Source organism: Onychomys torridus, chromosome 8, assembly GCF_903995425.1.
Source record: "Onychomys torridus chromosome 8, mOncTor1.1, whole genome shotgun sequence".
In the NCBI taxonomy this organism is placed as follows: Eukaryota; Metazoa; Chordata; class Mammalia; order Rodentia; family Cricetidae; genus Onychomys; species Onychomys torridus.
The window spans coordinates 93,297,060-93,320,601 of record NC_050450.1 but is presented as its reverse complement, the minus strand read 5'-3'; the positions used below and the strand labels follow the sequence as shown (position 1 = coordinate 93,320,601).

Here is a 23,542-nt window from a genome sequence, read left to right as displayed (position 1 = left end):
AAGCACTGTCCTCAGATCCCAGGGATAGAGACAAGGCTGTGGTGGCCATGCATGCGACAGCCGAGCTGACTCCTCAAAGTACAGACACTGAGATCCATGTCTCCTCATACTGATCCTTACCTTACCCAGCACCACTGGCAGCCATGTTTAAGTGAGGGACAGATGAACTGAAGGAACAGTTGGATTTGAGTACATGATACCCAAACCCAAAGAAATCTTCAGAAGACAGACTATCAGTCTACCACATTATTATTGTTCCATTTTTAAAAATTTCAAGTAATGACCTCAAAATGTCCTTAATGCATAGAAAAGACTTACTGCTCTTAAACTTTTTTTTTCTGCACAAGGTAAAGTTTAGCCTGCCTTATATGGTAACAGCATCCAGCACAGAATACACTTTATATTTCCTTGTACGCAGCTGTTTACATCCCATCCATAAATCTGCTTATACAAAGCAACCCTCAATTCCCAGACATGGCTTTTATGCATGAGGCACAATTTGATGTAGACTTGGGGACAAGCACTCTGAAGACACTCATTTGTGCGCACAGTCTCCTGGCCAACCTTCCCGTGTTGTCCCTGTTGACTGTCAAGGTTTGTTGCCTTGACCTCGGCTTTTCATAATCTTCTGAGACTAAATTTATTCCCAACATAATGGGCACAGTCTCTCTCTCTCTGGCACCAGCCCGTCAGTCCTCCTTGCCTCTTCCCTCCTCCCCATCTCTACTGTTTCAGAAGATCCACTTAGCTCAGCACATGGCAAAATCTGGTGAGGTGTGCATCCATCAGCCCTCAGCCCTGCATCCAGGGAGGGATGAGGGGTGGACAAGTGGAACCCAGTTTCCTGGGTCTTAGAAAAGAGACATCACGCAAGAGTTGGAAATAACGTCAAAGCTTTTCTGTCCCTGGCTACTTGAGTCTACGTGTCTTCTGGTCACCTCTCTTGTCACATTATTTCTTATCCAATAATGCTTGCTCCGGGTTTTCAGTCCCTCTTACATTCTGGGGGAAATGCCTTCCAATTCTTTACCCGTCCTGGTGTCTCCACCTTCCAGAAGCTCTGACTTGTAGCCTTCAAAGTATTGCCAAGTTTGGACTAGTGGTGTAACTCAGCAGTCAGGCTTCCCAGACAGAACACAGAGAGAGGCCCTGGGTTCAATTCCCAGCCTGAGGAAGGGAGGGAGGGAGGGAGGGAGAGAGAACAGGGAGAAAGGAGGGAAAGATTTAAAAACAAACTGTTACGTTATTAAGTTGTTCCCATTGCCCGACACTAACTAATCCCCGGACCAGTGGTTCTCAACCTTCCTGACACTGAGACCCTTACTACAGTTCCTCATGTTGTGGTGACCCCCAACCATAACATTATTTTCATTGCTTCTTCATAGCTGTAAGTTTGCTATTGCTATGAATCACAATATAAATATCTGATGTGCAGAATATCTAGTGTGTGATCCCAGGGGGTGGCAACCCACAGGTTTAGAACTTCAGCTCTGGAGTTCAGAGAGTGTTTGGTGCGGTCTTCTACACTCTGCTTTATTATGTGGGATGGAGTCCTGGAAAACCTTAAATCCACAATTAATAATACTTCAGAAAAAAGGAAACCTTGCCAATAAATTGAAGTTAGCACAGCTTTATTAGGACACATATCAAGTTCCTTATATTAAAGTACACCCGCATAGGCTGGGTTTTTGTTTGTTTGTTCTTTAACCTTTTCAGTGTTTGAGCTTTGACTTTGAAAGACAGAGCTGTTTTTTCTGCTCCAGTGGAATACAGCAGCGGCCTGCTGTCTCCACTGTCATGTGACATTTCAACTTAGAAACATATGGAGAAGGAATGGAAACTGTAAATTTCAAAATTATAACAGGAAAAGACAGTTCTGAACTCCACTTGACATTAAAAAAGTCATTAGTGTTGATTTGATAATCTCCAGCAATTGTTAAGCATTTACTGTTAGAACTTTGGTAGCTGGAAAAAAATTAGACCATATTTTCTTAAGATTTCATGAGTCAGGGCTGGAGAGATGGCTCAGAGGTTAAGAGCTCTGGCTGCTCTTCCAGAGGTCCTGAGTTCAATTCTCAGCACCCACATGGTGGCTCACAACCATCTGTAATGAGATCTGGTGCCTCTTCTGGCCTGCAGACATACATGCAGACAGAACACTATACGTAATAAATAAATTGATTGATTATAAAATAAAAAAAAAAGACTGTGTGAGTCTCAGGTGGCTAGCGTGACTATAATACATTCTATGGTCTGTGGAAGACACCAGAGCGCGTATAGGAACTGATTGCCCTCTCTGTTCACACGTCCTGGATTGTGCATCTGTCCAATCATCAGGACCTTCAGCTTTGGTCTTGCTGTGGTAGCAAATGTCCAGTAGTTAGCAGCTAATTTTGAAAGTGGCAGAGAGTGAGTAACAGAGCCTGAAAGCTGACACCAGACACTATAGTGTGCGAATGCAGCATCATTATGCGTTGTGTATGCACATCTTAACTCACTTGATCACCAGGAAACACCAAATGTAGGTACTGTTGTTCACAGAGGAGGAAACCCAAGGAATGGGAAAATAATAATAACCAGTGAACTATGATAAGCTTGCCCCACGTCACATGGTTACCAGCCATAAGACCCAGATCCACGGTCCAGAAGCCTGAGAGTTCTAAATGCCACACATTAGTGCCAGAATGAGTTCCCACAGCCTCTCACACCCTCTCGCCTACATGATGGCCAGTGGGTTTTCATGAGAGGCGCCAGGTCTGAAGGGCCGTTAGCAAAGACCAGAAAATCAAAACATAAAATAAATTCCAATGCTGAAGTGACAAGTTTGAGATTGCTCGATGAGGCAAGAGGGAAAAGGCCTATTGGCACACCCACCCATGAGCACCGCAGCCCTTGGTATCGTACCTTCTATTTCCAATCAACAAAAAACCAGGAGCCAGTTTCTAAACTCTCAGGACCGATGCCCTGGCAGTAAAGGTGCTGGGGCCAGGAACCAGAAAAGGATGGACTCAGACTCAGGGGCACAGTCCTGCTTGACAGATTAACTGGCCAAACTTTGTCTCAGCTCTTCAGTGCTACTAAAGAATGGAAGCGTAGTGAATGGGTAGATGAACAGGCAGAACAGCCACCCAACAGAGAGCCCTTCACCAGACCCTCCCAAATTCCCACTGCCTGGGGCAAGCAAGGAGTTCCAGCCGGAGCAGGGGTGGGGTGGGGTGGGGGAGAGACATACACAGATCCAGGAGTCTTATCTGGAACCACTGTTGCTTTGCTGCGGGCTAAAATATAAGGCCTGTGTAAGTGGACTTCTCAGCTCACAGGCAGTTTGGGGAAGAAAATCTGTCCAGGCTCACTGCTGCTCTTTTGGGGATCCAAATCCATGACTCTGGCTTCCATCACCCAATCATAATGACACTCTCTAACATCAGAATTAAAATTTGCCAAACACCCACTTTGCTGAGCATAGAGAGCTCATCTCGTGCTCAGAAATGACCTCATGATTCATCTTTGACATTTTGGAATCATTTTCAGAGATTCCTATTAAGTCACAGAATTGAAAGTGGGGAGGAAGAACAGCAACCTCATTATGGCCTCTCCTCCGTCCCTTTCTCTGAGGGTGGTCCGTTTTCCGAAAATGGATAGAGAAGCAATAATTATTTGTTTGAAAGCTGTTATTTAGAACCTAATTTAAAAATAAGATTTGTCCTCGTGGAAAATAATGATCTGTCCACCTGTGGACATATAGACTTCTGCACGGGAGACTGACACGTGGAGATTTTGTTTTTAGAGTTCCATTTGTCTTCCATTGCACCCAATAATTCAAAGTTCTTCAGCGTTTTTTCCCTGAGTCAGGAGCCGGTGAAATGGAAATGCCACACTGTCAGCAAGAGCGATGAGCAAGAGCAATACGAACTGCAACAGCTGGGGGAGGGGGGGTGCCAGGGAGGTTAATTTGGCATTGTATTCCCGTGAAGGATCACATTTTCAGAGAAGCACATTTTCTAGTGCTGGACTAAGGTACCATGCAGGAGAACCTCCCGAGACCCAAAGGTGGGGAAAACCCTTAGGCTTTTGCTTGTGTGCGGAGGGATGGCCTCACAAAGCATGCCAGTGCCCGGACCTGCAGCAGCAAGGCTGTTCTTCAATCACCCTTGGAGGCCAGGGTCTTGACTGCCATTTATATTGTTTGCATCATTTCTCTGATGGGGATAAGTGTGGCAAAGTGTAAAACTTTTGAATGCTTGGGTAATTTTTATTGCGTCTGTACTCCTGGGCTGAGATGCTTTGACACTATAGGAATTGTGACCTGTCCTCGTGTGGATTTATACTAATTTGTTTTTGGAAGAGACAGGAGGGGACTTCTTAGGAGATTCATCTGTCTTGTGCAATGATTTGGAATATTGAAACTGAGATCTGACTCAATCAGTCCACGCTGCACGATCTAAATTTCCTTTTCGTTGTAAAGCATATGAATTAGCATAAGGAACATTTTCCTTCACCTGTCCTCAAAACAGTTCAAATCTCAAACAGCACACCTTTCATATATAGCTTTAAGCATGAGCTATTTATTAGTCATCAAATTACTTAAGGGTCAAAAACATATTTTTGTCATAATATGCCCCAATAACAGGCTCAGAAACAGTCTCTTCAGTGTGTTTCTGGTATGTTGAAGCTGACCCACCCGATCCATCAAAATTTCCCTAACACAGATGGAACTGAGTGGCACACACAAGATGTATCTGAGCTGCTACTGGAGGGCCCACGGCATCCACTTCTCCTGTTTCCTGCTTAGGGGAGGTCAGCCCAGCCTCTGAGACTCACACATCTTCCATTTTCCGCAGAGTTCTAGTGAGGAGGATTCTTTAAGTGAACCGAGATCATCTACCAAACTACCTACAGCTAAATGTGAGCCCAGACTTCCAGCCATTGACCAAGCTTCAGTCAAGCAGAAACACAAAAGTACCATGACTCCAAGGAAGCCAGAGAAAGTGAGCCCCAGCAAATCCTCCCCAGGTGAGCTCAAATCCACATCTGACATTCTAGTCTTACTGGTCACAACAAGCTAGTGAGATTGACTAATCCTGGAGTTTACCAAGTGGCCAGTTTAGGTCTTGGAAGGCCAATGAATCTGTACAGATGGCAAAATTAATTTCACGGTAAATATGCTCCCTTATCCGTAGGCCCAATTCTCCACTTCCTCTGCCACTGCTTACAAATGCCCCTGTTCTCCCTTGTCACAGTTCTGGGGTTGGGGGTTGAAGGCGTCTGGCCCCAGGTATCAAGTTTTATGACTAAGCCAAGAGGAACTTTCAAAAGCATCTGAGTGACATAATTTACAGCAGAGAGCGAGGGTAATAAAGTCCTCCAGTCCCCGGGATGTCCTCTCAGGGAAAGGGAACTTGATAAACCCTCCTTTTGTGTGATTTGGTAAATAACTCAGGCAGCCTTTGAAGCTAAGACAGTCGTCTTCTTGGGGCAGGAGAGACTCATAGTATCCACCAAAAAGCTAAAATCAATGGAAGTTTAGAATGCCTCAGGCTCATCCTGTCCCATCAAAGCCAACATCTGTGGGACAAAATTGTGTCCTCTGGGAACCACACACACTTTGGGATAACTAGGCGGAAAGGTCTGCCTCCAGGGAAAAGAGCCAAACTAACTGCTGAAGGATTCGTAAATAGCAAAAACCATGTGATTCATTAAAACCCCCAGTCACAGTTTCTTCCTAATCCTAAATAGCTGCTGTCATGCTACCACCCGTCTGGTTAAGTCGGAATGGATTTGTAGAAAATGGCACCTTTCACTCAGATTAACCACCCACACTTTCTTGCTTTAATGAAGTCAAGATCAAATTGACTTTCTAAAGTATTGGCCTCTTGGGCAAAGCACCAAGTTCTGCTCCTTATTTCATAATGGCGGCGGGGTGGTATATGTGTGTGTGTGTGGGGGGGAGTATCCAAGTTAATTTCTCATTTGAAAGACTTCTAGTAGGGAATTAGGCTTTTAAGTCAACTATCCGAAGGCCAGGGTAGAACAGGTGAGGTCACTGATTGAGTTGAGGTTGGGTTTTGACGGCTGTGCTCTGAGGGGACGCTCAAATCATGCAGCCCCACCCATTCAGTGTAATAGTTAGCCTTCCCACAGAAACCCAGTAGTGGCTGCCTTTGTCATCTCTGGAGAGAAGTCATTAAAATGAACCTTTGAGGTCCACTCCGTTATTTGGTTTGTCTGATTAATAATGCAGATGTTTTTCAGACTGAGCAAGCTCCATGTGGAACTCACAACACAGACAGGGAATTATATCCCTTTCCATTCTATAAAACATCAAACTTGAATTATCAGGCTAAAGAGCACCAGGGTTTAGGCAAGAGACCCATGTTGGTGGAGGAATGGCTTTTTCACTAAACAGGAGATGTGACTTGTAGCAACTCACATTTTCCAGCTGCTGTCTTTATCATCCTGTTATGTTCCAGGCAGTACTCAAGACCCATAGAGCTAGGAGCTGATGGGGCTGGCTGCCCAGCCAGCATAACAGTCTTGGAGGTTAAGATCAGTGCTGTGGAGGCTGGGTGGGAGGGTACAGCACCTAACTGTAGTCCCAGTGGCACAGTGTTTGCCTACCATGCATGAGGCCCCAGGTAAAAGGGAGGAACAGGAAAGGAAAAAGCAGCTAAGACCAGCAGCAAGCACATCTGTAACCTCAGAACTCAGGAGGCTGAAGTTGGAGAATCAGGAGTTCGAGGCCAGCCTGGGTCACATAGTAAGATCTTGTCTCAACAAGAAGAGGATGAAGAGGAAGAAAAGGTTAGATTAAAAGCCATATCATTGGTGGGGTAGGAACCACTGGTTTAATGAGTGTGGACTCTTCCAACTCCTAATTAGCATAGCAAAGTGAAAGCTTGAAGGTTTAAGCTGAGTATGTTGAGGAAAAATTGGGAGCTGGGGCTGGTGACAGCGCACAGTTTAATTCAGATAAATACCTGCTATGACAGAAAAGAGGATTTGGTTTCTGGATTATCTGGACGTTGATCTAATTCACTAGCTGAATCCAGTTTCCTGCTTCACATTTGTAAAGAATTCAGAGGTGAGCCAAAACTGACATTATGCCACTGAAACTAATTTCCGCGTCAGACTTAAGCAAGACAGAAGCTCAGGGCACAGTGAAACCCCTTTGTGACATCTGCCTCCCAGGTTAGCCTTCCTTCAATACAGTGTTATGACAGGCTTTCCCAGGTGAGAACTGTAGCTTGAGAACTGGGCTTGCTTTGCCCTGACTCTGTGTGCTGACCACCTGTATCCTAGAGTCCCACTGTGTGTGAGTGAGCTGCCACTAGAAACCCAGGCATGGCTACTGACAGCCTGGGCCCACTCTGTACCAGCAGAGCTCTCCTCACAATCTGGCCAAAGGAGGTCACAGTTCCTGCGTCCCACACAGCTGTTTGGAGACAAGCTGGCCTGGTGCTCCTCTTCAGCCCCTTAGACTGTGGGTGGCAGCTGCAGCTTCTGGGACAGTACTTTGGGGACCAAGCGCTTGGACTCTCTCCTGGGCCCCCATTTCTGATTCACTATATGTCTTTTGGCAAGGAACTTCTCGACACCTCAGCTTTATCACCTGTCAAATGGGGGACCAGGGACAAAAATGGCATCTGTCTGCTGGATAAAAAGACTCAGTGATAAGCATGTGCTTAGCTGTCAAGAAGGGCAGACCACTCGGTAGGCTGTGGCATTGTATTATCTAGCACAGGAGGATCTGTAGTAAGGAGCAGACTCCAAAACCTTCATTTTCTGGAGTTTACCCTCTCCTTCCTGCACACATTTCTTTTCCTCACAAAAATTAGAGGTGTGTGTTCAAAACACTCTGACGGGGCTGGAGAGGGGGCTCCGTGGTTAAAAGCAGGTGTTACTCTTGCAGAGGACCTGGGTTTGAAAGCCAGCACATCCACTGTGGCTCACAATCACCCACAACTCTAGCTCCAGGAGCACCAATGTCTTCTTCTGGCCTCTCTAGGCACCAGGCATGCACGTGGTGCACATACACATAAAAATAGATAAGTCTAAAAGAAAAAGTTAATCTCTCATACACACTTTTACTGCATTCTGAGCTCCCACAGCAAAAACACCAGTAGGAAAAGCTAATCTAATCAGACATTGTTCCCCAAGCCAGAGATATTCATTATCTCACACAAGACATGGCAAGTTTAGGCAGTGTGTCAAGACACAGCTGGGTCTGACAAGCAATAGAGTCAACAGTTCTTCAAGGTGAACCCCGGTGTAAGGTGGGAAGAAAGCTTGGCAGGTTGTGTAACAGTTCAGAATTCCATGAGACACAGTGCATCAGCAGACCCAGGAAGTACCAGGGTGTGGGGTCCATGGGGACACTGTGGGGCTTTCAAGACCTGTTTGCTCCCAAGACTTCTCTCAGCCCCAGCCTGGCTTGGAAAGGAGTTGTGTCTCCATCCCAGGACGTAGAAAGGCATCCAGAGGTCACCATGAGGAGGGGGTTATGGCGCCTGCAGTCCTGCAGCGCTTTCTACTATAGGGCCAGGCCTCAGGCAGCCACCAAACTGTCTCCTGCTCGGCTTTCACCTGGCGCTTCAGCAGAGCCTCCTCTAGTTATGTTCCAGGAAAACGGATCTGGATGCAGTCCTGGGAACCTGCTTCCAAAATCTTGCCCTTTACAACAAAGCCAAGTGTTGGGAAATGCTCCTCGCTTATTATTAAGTCCGATGTGTAGTCATTACCAGATTCAGATTGGTAGGAGGATCGAGACTCTGGTGGCCTTATCATGGCTTATCTCAAAGGCCTGTTCTTGTAAAACTCAGCGAAAGCAGTGAATTCAGGTTTTAAAAGATAAAAGTCTGAACTAGCTGTGGTTGCTCTTGGATTAGGAAATGTTTATTTAAAGAGCAGTGTAGGAGAGGAATCGCAGGGCAAATCCTAAATCTTCATCATTTGCCTTGCAAGTAAATGCTATTGAAGATTTTCTCAGAAAGGCCACGGTTAATGGGTTTCTCAGCAAGTCCAGCTGACGCCTGACGACTTTCCAAGCTGTCTATCCAAGCCAGAAAAAAACAAAAAAAACCCCACAATGTTAAATGAATCCTCCTGGCTTTATAGAGAGCATCATAATTTTCAGCCCATTATTGCTGATTACATGACGTCATGGCTCAGAATGCCAGCTCTGCTTTAGACCCCTACAGTTGTTAAGCTGACAGCCTCCCTGAACTCAGGGTCCTCATCTGGAAGATGGAGTTGCAATCTTGCCAACTTTACCAAATAGAGAGGAGGGTTCAGTCCCTGGGTGTTAGCTATACCTCAGGGAAGCACTGGACAGCTAGGTGGAAAGGCCAGGAAGCCTCTGGCTGTCCAGGTCTAATCCTATTGCTAGCAGGACCCCAAGGACCTTAGGGAGCAAGTGGTGACTGAAACCGCCAGAGCAGGAGTGAAGGGGGACCGCTCAATGAAGACAGCTACACACGGAGAAAAGTGAGAGATTTACACACTGCCCCACTAGACATTTAGGAATGGACAGTGTGTCCTTGAATCCTCTTAGCAGGACACTCTAGAGCCTCCACTGGCCTGAGACCCTCCACTGTAGCTGATGTCGTCTGTCAGTTGGTTACAGTTTTCGTCATTTTAGACTCAGAACTGATTTTAGCTGCAGCATTTCACCAAGTTGTATGGGGAGGTACTTCACTGGGGCCCAACTGTTAGCTTCACACCATTATAAGGAGATGCCTGGGGTAGCTGACTCATTGTGGGGCTGGTGAGTTGGCTCAGTAGGATAAGAGGCCCTGCCACCAAGCCTGATGACCCTGGTTCAATCCCAAGAACTGATTCCTACACACACACACACACACACACACACACACACACACACACATAGGACACACACGGACACACACGGACACACACACACACACACGGACACACACACACACGGACACACACACACACAGGGACACACACACACACACGGACACACGGACACGGACACACACACGGACACACACACGGACACGGACACACACACACACACACACACACACGGACACACACACACACACACGGACACACACACACGGACACACGGACACACACACACACACACACACACGGACACACACACACACGGACACACACACACGGACACACGGACACACACACACACACACACACACACACGGACCCACACACACTCACACAGACTCATAGTAAACAGATTTTTTTTTAAGTTTATAAAATTCATTTTTGGCTCATAGTTTTAGAGGTTCCAGCCCAAGATTCTAGGGACCTGCTCTGGGGCCTTCAGTGAAGTCACACATCACAGCAGGAGTAGCTGTTAGGACCACCGCCTCCCTTTGAGAACATACTTCCCATGACCTAAGGACCTGTCTAAGACTCTGCCTCCCATCCTAAGCCCTAAACTATTAACACAAAGACCTTTAGGGGGCTCCAATCCAAACCCCAGCAGCATTCGAATGGGGGGGGGGCGGTCAGTACTGTCCTGAGCAATGTGCACAGAGGAGTCTCAGGGCAGAAGGTTTAGGCTGCCCTCCCCCAGGCCTGCTTACCAAATGCTAAAACTTACAGGTTCTGACTCCATGGATTTGGATGAGCTGGGACTTTATATTCCTAAGACAGTTGGAAGCAGTGTTCACAGGGCCGGTCTAGGGAGGAGCAAGGCTGCAGAGAGGGGAAACCACCTGCCTCATACTGTAGATGAGGAAACAGGTTCAAAGAGTAGGAGCCATTGACTCAAGGTGACCTAGCTGGCTGGTGGCAGGCGTGAGGGAGTCACTCGGAATGCTGACTCCATTGGGCATGCACACTCTGCCTCCAGGGAGGTTGGCAGCAGAGTGTAAGGTTAACCATCAAGTCATTAATTCCCCCTGAACACGTCTCTGGTCCACCTGCTTCCCCTCCATGCTCTTGGTTCTCCTCTGTCCCCAAGAGCCCACCAGGATCTGCTTCTTTCTCCTTTCCCTTCCTTACCCTCTGCTGCAGAAAGGCCAGGTTAGGGCACGACCGCAGCCTCCTACCAGTGGGGCAGCTGAAGAACCGGGGGAAAGAACTTGCTGGAAGGGAGACCCTGCAGACCACCATCTGTTGCTGCCAGAACAGCTCGTTAGCCTGGCTGTGGGAGATAAGAACACAGCTGAAGCTTCCACAGGGCTGCCTCAGGATGTTCTGAGGAGCATGCCTAGGAAGCACTTCCCTACATCTGCCAGGGCCACATGAAACTGTTGCCTGGAAAATGGTTTGAAGGCGGAGACACTTTGAGTTGCTCACCCTTGTATGCCTCAAACCTGAGCAAGATGCCTCCGGGGCAGGAGCCAGGTCCACTACACCTAGGACACCCAGACACATCACTCCTGCCCCAAAAGAACCCCTTTTTTGGAGTTTTTATTCATTCACAGACTTTTTGAAATGCCCTTTCCCCATGAGTGCTGCTTCCTGACTGCTCTTTTTCTTTTGTGCAGGTGACAGCAGCGAGCACCCCCTGTTCTGTGTTGAATATTCCCCTTACTGCTCCGTCTTTGCTTTCTCCCCCATCCTGCCGCCCAACACCAATTACTGCTGCCTCCTCCTGCCGCTAATTCCGCCTGCCTCCCAAGGGGCCCAGGGCCTTCCCTCCTCCCTTCCTTCTGTCCTCTTTCCTCCCAGCCCGCCGTCAGCCCCATCAAGCCCCTTGGCCGGGTCTCCAGCATCCCTTTGCTATTTCCCCATCTCCCAACCGACTCCATCCGAGACCCCTGTGCTGTGCCTACCCGGCCCCAGAAGGCCCAGTAAAATTTACCTCGTGTGGTAAGTCACCCCTGGCAAGGCACACAGCACAGAAGAGTCAGGGAGAGGGGAACAGCAGAAAGCAGATGGACAGGAGCAGGGCCAGAGCAACACCAGGCGGTGTGGTGTACAGGGAAGCAGGAAGACGAGACAGCGCTGACTCTTCCCTTGAGATGAGCGTCTACTAGTGATACAGGAGTGAATGACCAATAAAATCCCATCATCTCTGCAGATGGCCTCTCATTTCTGAACTCCTGTGTCGGACACTCTTGGGGACATCACCATCACACACCCGGCAGGCTCCTCTGGGTCTGACGATACCCTTGGCCAAGGCTACCCCAAGAGGGTGACACCAGGCTGGTGGTTCTGAAAGCACGCACTCTGAAAAGCCCAGCCAGGACTGTGCTGGAGAGGACAAATTAAAGGGCGCAGTTGGTATTTACAGTTCCCTTTCCTGCCTACTTATTAGGCCTTGCATTTCCTAAAATCAAAAAATCCCACCTCCTGAGTTCCAAAATAAAACATATTTATGGTACATAATTAGGCTTTAATTAAGATCTCCTCTGGGTATGTGAGACAACATGCACTTCTAGCACATTCAAATAGGCAAATAGACACGACCTATTATTTATGCTGTATAGAAAGCTGACTATTAAACCCGGGCAACATTGGCTCTTGCAGCAAACCTGTTAATTCTTCCCATGATCCAAAGGGAAAAAGCAGCTTTCCCAAGAGGCATCTTGTGGTGGAATCTTGGCCCGTCTTGGGCACCAGGGATAGCAGTCAAGGTTTCCTGTCTACATTTTCTACATGCCTGTCAAGTGCTGTGTTTGTGTATGGCCGGTGACATGAGGAACTAGGCAGTTATAATGTGCATGGGCTTGACATTGACAGTTGAGTGGACTTGGTTTTCAGTTGTCAGGGTCTTGTATAACTATGAGCCTTCTACTTTTTTTTTTTTTTAACCTTTCCTGATCGAAGTATGAACTGTTACCAATGACAGATCCCTGGCAGTATCAAAAGAATGGAGGTAGATACCTTTTATCAAAACAGCTGTTTGGTTTCTGGGCTCCTGGATGCTCAGATACTGGAAGAAGGCATGAGCTGCATGCTGTCCAGAACAAACTATGTGCTCCCTAAATCCACTGGCAGACAAGATACAGACTTTCCTGGAAAACAAACTCTCCTCTGTGCCGTCAGGTGAAGGGCCTGTCTCCCAGTAGAGCTATGACTTAGAGATTTTTCATAATTAATATATGCAGCAAACCATGGTAAGGGCCCATCATAGAAAGGGCCCAGAAGTCTGTTCATGTAGATGAAAGGTTTAAGAACCTGATCTATATGGCATCTGGAACTTTCTTTCTTTGTTTGTTTTGTTTTGTTTTGTTTTGTTTTTTCGAGACAGGGTTTCTCTGTGTAGTTTTGGTGCCTGTCCTGGAACTCATTCTGTAGCCCAGGCTGGCCTTGTACTCACAGTGATCTGCCTGCCTCTGCCTCCCGAGTGCTGGGATTAAAGGTGTGCACCACTGCCTGGCGCATCTGGAACTCTTAAATCTGTGTACATAAACTGTGTCAGTGAGGCCACCTGTTTGGCGACTGTAAGTATATGTGGCAGAGAAAACATCTCCTGTGGGTTTGCTTTCTTCTGGATCTCAAGGGCACTTCCAAAGCAGAAGTCCAGAGTGCAGCCATGTTAGGTCGTAGCCATGAAGGTCATGACCGAAAGATGTCTTACTCATTCTTGCGAACCCTCAAATTATCATATAGTTGAGACGCAGAGGTATTTGTTGAAGAAATTATAATAAAAGGAGTTGCTATTTGCCTTTTGGATTTTTATTTTTTAAAAAGAGGGCTAGTGGGAAAGAATCAACAAGCGGTACACGAAACAAGAGCTGCTGAATCAATTATTCACCCGTGAAAGCTCCGTGACAGTGCGTTTCAGCGTCCTTGTGGAAATGACTTACCATTTGCCACTACTAGTGGTACTGTATGCTTTATGAATGAAGCATCTGCCAGTTCTAATAGCTAGTAGGCACCAGATACTAAGTTGGCCCATGTATGTATATTACTGCTAAATGTTACAGTAATCTAACAAGATAGGAATAACCCCATTTCACAGCTGCAGAAAATGAGGTTCAAATTGCCAAAGTGTGGGTGGGTGGGTTCCAGCTTTACTGACAATGGTGGGTTTTTCCCCAATAGGCCTGATGAAACCATCTCTAGATGTTCAGTGTGTGTGTGTGTGTGTGTGTGTGTGTGTGTGTGTGTGTGTGAGAGAGAGAGAGAGAGAGAGAGAGAGAGAGTGTGTGTGTGTGTGTGTGTGTGTGTGTGTGTGAGAGAGAGAGAGAGAGAGAGAGAGAGAGAGAGAGAGAGAGAGTTTACTCACACCACGGGTGTGCAGGTACCCACAAAGGTTGGAAGAGGGAGTCAATCCTCTGGAACTGGAGTTATACATGGTTGTGAGGTTCCTTGGCGAGGCCGGAAGGGGGAATGTGCTGGGTTCTCTGCAAGAGCAGCCAGTGCCTTAACCACTGAGCCGTCTCTCCAGCCCCAGGTGTTCAACTTCATTACTTAGTTTGCTGAGGAATTGAGGAAAAATAGTAACAGTTTGGGAAATCATTTAAGCGGCCTGATGCCTTGAATGAAGAAAGCAGCTTTCTGAACATCAAAAGTAACTTTTAGATCAAATGAGTGTTCCAATTTAAAAATTAATTCTAGTTTTAAAGTTCCCCCTCGTTCGGGCTGAGTCATCTTCTTAAGCCCTGCCAATCATTCTAGGCAATTATCATTAGTCTCGGCAGTAGTGTGCAACACACAGGATGGCTAAGAGACTGGCTTCCTTAAGGAATTTACAGTCTACTGAAAGAGAAAAAAAAAAATAAGGAAGGTTGCAGAATTTAAATAGTAGAGATGATTAAAGACCAGGGCATTAGGGCTTTGGTGTCAAAACAGTGGACATAAAGCCAGACCTTGAAGGATCTTCCGGCTGGTGCTGGCTGCCGTGGAAAGTCCCTTCAGAATGAAGGCTCTCTCCCCGTATCGATGTGGATGGGACCAGAGTGGGTGTCAGGGCTGTGCGACATTCTACCTCCTGGGATGCAGCAGTGGGTTGACTCTTCTGCCAACAATCAGAAGGAAATCTGTCCGGGACCTATGGACCAAGTCCTTAGACTTGGCCTGAGCCCTGGGCTACCCTTCTTTCAGTTCTGTCTCCTTTGGTGTAGCAGAATGCCGCCAGGATCTGGTCCGGCGAGATGGTTCAGTGGGTAAAACACTTGACGATTTGAGTTTGATACCCAGAACCCACGTAAAGATGGAAGGAGAGGGCTAATGGTGTGAAGCTGTCCTCTGACCTCCACATGCCCACACACTAATGATAATACAGACTTTTTTTTAAAAAATACAGCTTCTGCCTCTTAGCTGGGAGGTGGTCTCTGAAGGCTGAGAAGAGGGACGAGGCCTCCAGTGACTGGGGATCCTCTGGCTTCAACCAGCACAGCTCTGGGTGCTAAGAAACTCTCCACAAGCACCAGATCCTCCCTCCTGCCATCCTGCCCCCCCCCCCCCGCTCCCCTTTTAGAGAAATCATGTCTCAGCACACCTACACTCTTCAAGGGACACATTATCATTTCTAGAGAACTTCTCTCCTCCTCTGGCTACTGGCACAGCATCTGGCTATTTGCCCTGAGCTGACCACCATCAGCTCTTATCTTCCAAAGAGTTCCCCAAGGGGCATGGTCCTCTGTCTTGAAACCCAGAACCCACAGCCTTCTTCTCCTGGGGCCAGTCAGAAATAAATTGGCCTACTCACTGGATTAAATTGGGTTTCACAGGATGCCAAGGAGGACGTTCATGCGTTTCTGAGTCTTGGTGGAAACTATTCATATAACCACAGACTCTACTCAGGAACGTAAATCCACTTTTCTTCTCATGCCAAGAAAGCCTGGGCTCTTCCACCAGGCAGGGGTTCATCCCAGCCTCACCCCTATGCTGTGAATTGTCTGAATTTTCAAAAAGGGGATGAGCCAGGACAATTCTCTTGGGGGCTGTAGCATCGATGTTGATTTAACTGCATAGATGTTGATATAACTGCCGTGGGTACCCAAGAACTTATAGAGATGCTTGGAAAATAAGAAACTCTCCCCCGCATCCACATGCACAGATGTCGAGTATATGTGAAGAAACTCAGCACTATTCATGCCAATTAGAAGCCTGGTTCCAAAGGAGAATTATGAGAGTGTTCACTGGGAACTTGGTGCACGGTGGTCAGTGTCTTCCATGGAGGTGGGTGGGCATGCACAAGGAAAAAGGTAGACATTCCCAAGGACTTGGGACCTTCTTACAGGCCATGTTTGATGCTAATATACAACCAATGGATAGAGATGCACAGGTACAAAGTATGTTATTATTCAAACCCTGGTAAGTGCTGGGGGAGCATAACACTGTGTACCCTGTCTCAGGTACACAGTGCTTTTTTTTTTAATACCATCATCACTTATAGATATGGAGATATAACTTTACAGTAAAAGGGGAGAGGAGCCAGAGAGATGGCTGTTTTCAGAGCATCTTGATCTCCCAGAGGACACAAGTTCTGTTCCCAGCCGCCATATCAAATGGTTCACAACCACCTATAACACCAGTTCCCGGGCATCTGACACCTTATTCTGGCCTCCATGGGTTTCACAAAGACACATACTCATACACATAAGTCTTTTTTTTTTTTTATGGTGAAAGATCCCTTGCACCCCCATTCCCTACCCCACCCCCACTGCAGGAATCAAGGTGCTTATGAAGCCTTACAAAGTAGTCATACTATTTCCATACTATGGGTAGGGAAACTGAGGCTTGGAGAGATGTGCCCAAGCTCTCGTGGCTACAAAGGGGTCAAACTAGACTTCAAGCCCTTCTCTTCTCTGACCTCTTGGCTCGATGCTTTTAATTCCCTCCCACCCTCCCCCACATGTACACCACCTCCTACCTTCTTTGATGATACGTTTTTATACAGAAAGTATTTTCCTATTAAGTATATGTGCATATATATATAGAGAGAGAGTTATTGAAAAGCTTTTGCACCTTTCAGTGGCACAGGCACCAAAGATTTTATCAAGGAAGAGGAGGCCCAACCTGGGGCGATTGACAGTCAGTCCGGAAATGCACAGCTCAAGAGCATCTGGGGAGAGAAGCAGGCAGAAACTACAGCTGTCAGCAAAGGCCCCAGCACCCCTGGGAGTAGGTAAGGCCTGTGGCCGCCACCTCGGTCCTTGGGGAGAACTGACATGTGCTAGTGCCTTGGGGATTACTGTGACTTTTAGCCATCTTTGCCTTTATGAGATGGCGGGGAGGGGTTACCTGTAAATGAAACCCTTGAAAGGTTGAAAAAGTAAACTATTTAATAACAGGTGTATTTTCTCCAAGAGAGGCCGATGGGAAAAGGAATGGGCAGAGTTGATCTTTTATTCCTCTCTCCCATTAGGCCATGAGAATGACTATGTGGTTTTGCATGGACTCAGGGCTGGCAGGAGGGGCACAGACCCAGCCTGCAGTTCTGGGGAGGTCCCACCTAGCTATAGTGCCCACGCATTCATCAGGAGAGGAGGACTGATGCCCATGGGTGGCAGACTGATTACCTCCCCCGGGGAGCTTTTCACTTGTGATCCAGAGCAACCACACCAGCAAGATCTTCTAAAGTCTAAGAAATAGCTTCAAAATGAAAGTCAGCTTCATTTCAAAGCAGTAGCTTAGTGGAGTCTTCCTCTCCGAGTTTCAGGCCTGAGCTGGCATCAAAGGCCTACACCATGCAGTCAGCTGACCCTGCCACCCTCTCCTGTAGCGGCGCCAGCCTTCCGTGAGAGAAGCCATGGGCATCACGCCTTGTTATTGACCAAAGACAGCAGCCTTCCTATTTAAATGAGATGCATTTAAACATGGTGATGAACACTTACAGAAGAACCAGGGTTGCTGAGGACGGCTGGAGTACAGATGAGCCTGTAATGGTGACACATCCTCAGGGGCCCAGTGACAGAGTGCCTCCAGGAGGGAAGGGCATAAGCCTCAGAGCAGACTGCCAGCCTAAAACTCTAATTCCCTCCTCCTCCTAACAATGGGGTCTGGGTGGTCACACAGCCCCTCCAAACTCCAGCTCTCTCGTCTTAAAATACGGATGAAGATGCCTTCCTTACTGCTTTGTTACAGTGTAATAACTGAGACAAGTGTCGGACACACAGTAAGCCCCGCCTATGGAGAAGGCACGAAAAAAATCACTAGCTCTACCTGCCCTCTCCCCATGGCCATTGTCAGTGTCAGTGAGCTTTAAGATTTGATTTGAACCGTGAGGGTCTCTGCGCATGGAGCATAGAGTTTATATAAGCCTCCATCCATACCTAGGGTGTGTCTTCCTTTATGTGGGGGTCCACAGGGGACTTGTTCCAGCTATTACAGTGGAGCCTTCCTCTTCCTCACTATATTATACCCCAATTACACTGTCCCCTTAGTTCCTTTTCTCACATTCTTACATAAACTGGAATATGAGCCAGTGACTTAAACCATTGGGGAGAGGTTTGGGACAAGTGTGACCAAGGCAATACACAGAAGCTCTGAGAAATCAAGTTTGTTTGTTTGTTTGTTTGTTTTTAATTCCCATGTGAACACATAATGGAAAGGGGGAGGGGGCATAACGGACAATTTCCCATGACTCCCAATTTCCCATGAGTCCACTAATAAACACATTCTAAGTGCAGCCTCAATATGTGTAAATTCACCTGTGAGTTAAATTGAGCCTACGAGATTGGCTAAGGTTCTAGAACAGTTGATAGTGGCAGGGAAGTAATACTAAGCCTTCCTGGGCCCCGTTGTGCCAGATGCTGGTGACACAGATGGCTGGTGACCCTGCTATGACAGAGATGCTTTCCTGTCCCATCTGCAGGGCAGCGTGGCGCAAACTGTCTGCAAAGGAATTTGGCAACATGTGTCAGAAGCCTCTGGAAGGTTCATCCCTCCCAGCCTGGCAATTCCACTCTCATCAATCTATTCTAATAAAAAGAAGACATGTTGTCCAAGATTAGTGAGCAAGGCTGTGTGTGTGACCTGTGCTACAAAGCCTCAAAATGAGAAAAGAAAATGTAAAGCGTGTGTGTGTGTGTGTGTGTGTGTGTGTGTGTGTGTGTGTGTGTGTTATGTGGTAAAGTGCTTGTTTTGCAAACATGACAACCTGAGTTCTATCCCTCAGAACCCACATAAAATTCTAGGTGGAGTGCTATCTGTGTATGATCTCAGCGCTGGGGAGGGAGAGAAGGTTGGGGACAGCAGAAACAGACAGGTCCCTGGAGCTTGCTGGCCACCTAGTCTAGCTGAATCATTGAGATCCCAGTTACTATTCTTTTGCAGTGTTGAGACACCATGACCAAGACAACTTATAAAAGAAAGCACTTAGGGGCTGAAGAGAAGGCTCAGTGGATAAAAGAGAGCATTTACTCAGGGGCTTGCTCACAGTTCCAGAGGGTGAGTCCCCATCACGGTGGGGAGTGTGGTAGCAGGCAGGTAAGCAAGGCTCTGGAGTAGTAGCTGAGAACATACATCTGATCCACAAGCGCTCAGCAGAAAGAGACTGGGCCTGCAGTCAGCCACCCACAGTGACACACCTCTCCAACAAGGCCACACCTCTTAATCCTTCCTCAACAGTCCACCAACTGGGAACCAAACATTCAAATATGCGAGCCTATGGGGGCCATTCTCATTTCAACCACCATAGACACTGGTTTTAATAAATAAAGTTGAGAGCCAATTGAAAAAGACACCCAGTATAGACTTCTGGCCTCTACACACACATGCACACTCAGGCACATGTGCACACATACACATACACACACACACACACACACACACACACACACACACACACAAAGATATAGATATAGATAGAAATATACATATATTGCAACATATCTATATATACATATATGTTCATACATACATATATACGTATATACATATACAAACAAAGATATATATAGATAGATATAGATAGAAATATGCATATATTGCAACATATCTATATATACATATATGTTAATATATACATATACACACACACATACACCCAGCATATGCATATACACAAAGCAAGAAAAACAAAGTTGAAGACATTATGACATATTTATACTGTAATTATGATAGTATTCTTGAAAACTAACAACAAAACATTTAAGGGAAGAAAGAATATGCACTTGACATATGCAATGAACCACCTGTGCTTTCTTTTATGCCTCCAGATAAGGGTTACAAGTTCATGTCTTCAGGAAGCTGGTGGGTATGGGAAGAGAAATAGAAAATGAGTTTTGAGGCCTGTGGTAAACCACAACACACGTTTCCACCTCAACATCCACTTTACTCAACATCCGAACTCTGAGCCACAGAGCTGTTGCAGGGTGAAGATAACCTGGGGGTTTGACTTTGCAGCTCATCCCTGAAGTCCAGCTCATCCCTGAAGTCCAGCACCTGAGCGACGTCCAGCTGGGCTTTTGGTTATGGGAGCCTTGGACCATTTCATCTTCTCTAGTTCCTGAGTTTTCTCCAATAGTTAGGGATCACATTTCTAACCAAAGCGGGGAGGCAGGGGAATATATATTGTTAGAATTCAGGGCAGCACTGGTGAGGCTCACAAGAAAGTTCAAGACCAAAGGCAAAGTTCCAGGCCAGACAAACAATTCTTCCAGTCTCACTTCAATGAGCCTAGACCTCCTGGAGGCAGCAGGCACTCAGACCACAGCTGGAGCCAAAGCAGGGCCTCAGAGAAGCACCCAGCAGCTCTGAAGCAGGCAGGGGCTATGAATAGCACATCCCTGGCATACCGATTGAGTACTCCCAGCCCATAGCTACTGAAGTCTGCTCCAGTTTTCACACACACACACACACACACACACACACACACACACACACACACGCAAAAGGGCTTCAAATAGCATAAATATAGAATAGATATAGCACAGACTGACACCTTTGGGGAAAACGCATACATGCGCACACACATACACACGCATGCACACACATGCTTACGTGCAGCTCTGGTTGAATTTCCAAGATGAAGGAGATTGTGGTGACAAGGATGAGTGTCTGAGGAAGCCTCAGGACCTTCAACACGGCACAGAGATGAGACTTCTGCCCCAGGGACCTGTGTCACACCATGACAGCTTCGGTGAAATGATCTCAGGGTTCCTGTGAGGTTCCAGCCGCCCAGCTGACTCTCTCATCTCCCACATCGGAAGGCTGAGCTAAATCAGCTCTTTGCTTCAGGGCAGTTCCTTGCCATCTTACAGAAGATGTTCAGAGAGAGGAGGAGGCTGAGGCAGCAGCACTGTTGGCTAATTTTGGGGGTCTTTCTCAGATTCAAACTGTGAAATGATCAATAAGATGCTACACTTCAACTTTGCGTCTCTTTTCTTCCTTAAGAAACAGGGTGTGGCGGTGTCTGTTAGAAAGTGTTTGACTTGCAATTATGTGACCTGAGTTCAACCCCAAGAACACATGTTGCGGGGAAGGTGTGGAGGAACACACTTTTAATCCCAGGGCTGGGGAAGTAGAGACAGACGGATCCCTGGAGCTCACTGACCACCTAACCTACTTGGTGAATTACAGGCCAAATGAGAGACTCTGCCTCTAATTAATTAAGAAAAAGAAAAAAAAAAAGTGTAGACCCCACCTGAACTTTTCCTCTGGCCTCCATGCATGTGTGTGCACGCACACACACGCCAGGATTCAGTTGGCTGTATCTAGATGACATTAGTTCCCCAAACATGGATCAGCCCAGTGCCCAATAGATTGGGCATCCAAGCTCTATTTCTGTTCAGACATAGCCAAATGCTCAAAGCATCCTTGAATTGTTGACACATCTCTTGCCGGGGTTTATAAACCCCATGAGGGGCCCAGTAGGACAGTTTAACTGATTTTTGGAAGGGCTGATGAGTAAAGATACGCACTGTGTCACTGAGTGTCCCACGCAGCTAACAATAAAAGAAGCTTACAGAGTATTAGGACATTAGAGAGGCGAGCTGCGGCTCCCCTGCAAGGCACCTCAATTAAAGGCAGTATTGACTTGGCCTCAGCTGAGCCCGCTGCTCAGTGGATTTGCATTTCCCCCAGCAGAGCTGTTAGCAAGAACCTTGGGACTTGGTGGCATCCTGTCCACTCAACAGGCGAACTAAGCGATCAGGACAGTAGAGCTTCATCAGATCTGCAGAAGAGCAGGGACAGACACGGAGGGGGTTAGCGTGTCAGTGGGGAGCAAGAAGAAGTGGAATCACAAAAGCACTTTCAATTTTTTACCCACATGGGGTGAAAAGCCCTAAACCACATGTGTGCATCCCGATAGATCCCATTGGTCCTCATTTTTTGTGAGGAAATTGCAAAACCCGGGGAAGGTTTTCAGGGAATTGCCCAGGGTAGTGAGTGGCAAGGAGCACAAGCCCTAATAGAGACCTTGGGCTCGAATACTCATTACCTACATCACTTATAGGAATATGACCTTGGGCAAGTCATGTGACCTTCCCTTCACCTTGGTACCCTCTGTTGGAACATGGTGGGAGTACAACATCTATCTCATAGGACTGCAAGGCTTTCCTGAGTGGATTAGCTGGTATGGTTTGACAAGTAAGCATACTTGGTAAAAAGTGCTTATTATTTGTACAAAGCGAGGTTCGTTTTTTAATGGGTGTGTTTGTCTATATGCAGGGGCACGTGGAGGAGGGTGTGTGTGTATGTGTGTGTGTGTGTGTGTGTGGAGGCCAGAGGACAACGTAGGGTGTCACTGTCAGGAACATCACCCAACTCCCTTGAGACACAGGGTTTCTCAATGGCCTGAAGCTCACCGGTTAGGCTAGGCTGGCTTGCCAGTGAGCCCCAGGGACCCTCCCGACTGTCCTGCCCCTCCCCATCCAGTGCTGAGATTACAGTCTGCCACTGCCACCAACAACTTGACTTGAGTTCTTGTGGTCCAACTCAGGTCTCATGCTTGTGAGGCAAGTACTCCACAGACCAAGCCACCTCCTCAGCCCCACAAAGTTAAGTTTGAGTAAGTTATCTCACTGGTAAAAACTGACTTACTGGACATCTCCTCACAGCTTGGAATAAGGAGGCAGGGATTCTGTGCCAGCCAGATGTTATAGAGGCCAGTGGCAAAGAAGAAATAATAATTTCTTGGGAGATTTATAACTTTTATTTACACTAAATGGTGAACTTAATCACAATCATTGTGTACCCAGACACTAGCTTCGAGAGCCTTCTTCCCTGTTTACCAAAATGGAACTATACTTTCCTTAAGTTTTTAAACAGCTGTGTGTGAAGTAGGGATGTCATAAATATACGTGGGATCAACTTGGATGAGAAGGGACCAGCGGGTTTTATGTAAGTCACTCCTACACTGCTATTTTTCTTTTTCCACAAATACAGAGAAGGTTAGCTCCCCTGTGCTGAGCTGGCCTGCAGCTGGACCAGTCTTACTGAAGATCCTGTAGAAAGAATCTATGGCTACATGGTTATCCCCTTCTCCTGAGCTACATTCTGAGTGCCCGAGATGTGAACCCACACAGTGCCAACTCACAGGTGTGAGTGCCCGAGATGTGAACCCACACAGTGCCAACTCACAGGTGTGAGTGCCACAGATGTGAACCCACTCACGTGCCAACTCACAGGTGTGAGTGCCACAGATGTGAACCCACACAGTGCCAACTCACAGGTGTGAGTGCCACAGATGTGAACCCACTCACGT

General features: G+C 47.0%; 1 protein-coding gene across 5 annotated transcripts in view; it reads left to right on the top strand.

The window, feature by feature from the left end:
• Positions 1-23,542, top strand: part of Marchf10 (membrane associated ring-CH-type finger 10) — a 99,544-nt gene that overhangs the window by 49,969 nt on the left and 26,033 nt on the right. For 4 of the 5 annotated variants that reach the window (XM_036194603.1, XM_036194604.1, XM_036194605.1 and 1 more), the window contains exons 5-6: positions 4,842-5,013; positions 16,865-17,017. In XM_036194603.1, coding sequence (XP_036050496.1) covers positions 4,842-5,013; positions 16,865-17,017 — 325 coding nt within the window. Of the gene's footprint in view, positions 1-4,841; positions 5,014-11,480; positions 11,986-16,864; positions 17,018-23,542 lie in introns of those variants that run through there. The other variant, XM_036194606.1, reaches the window with a different exon arrangement.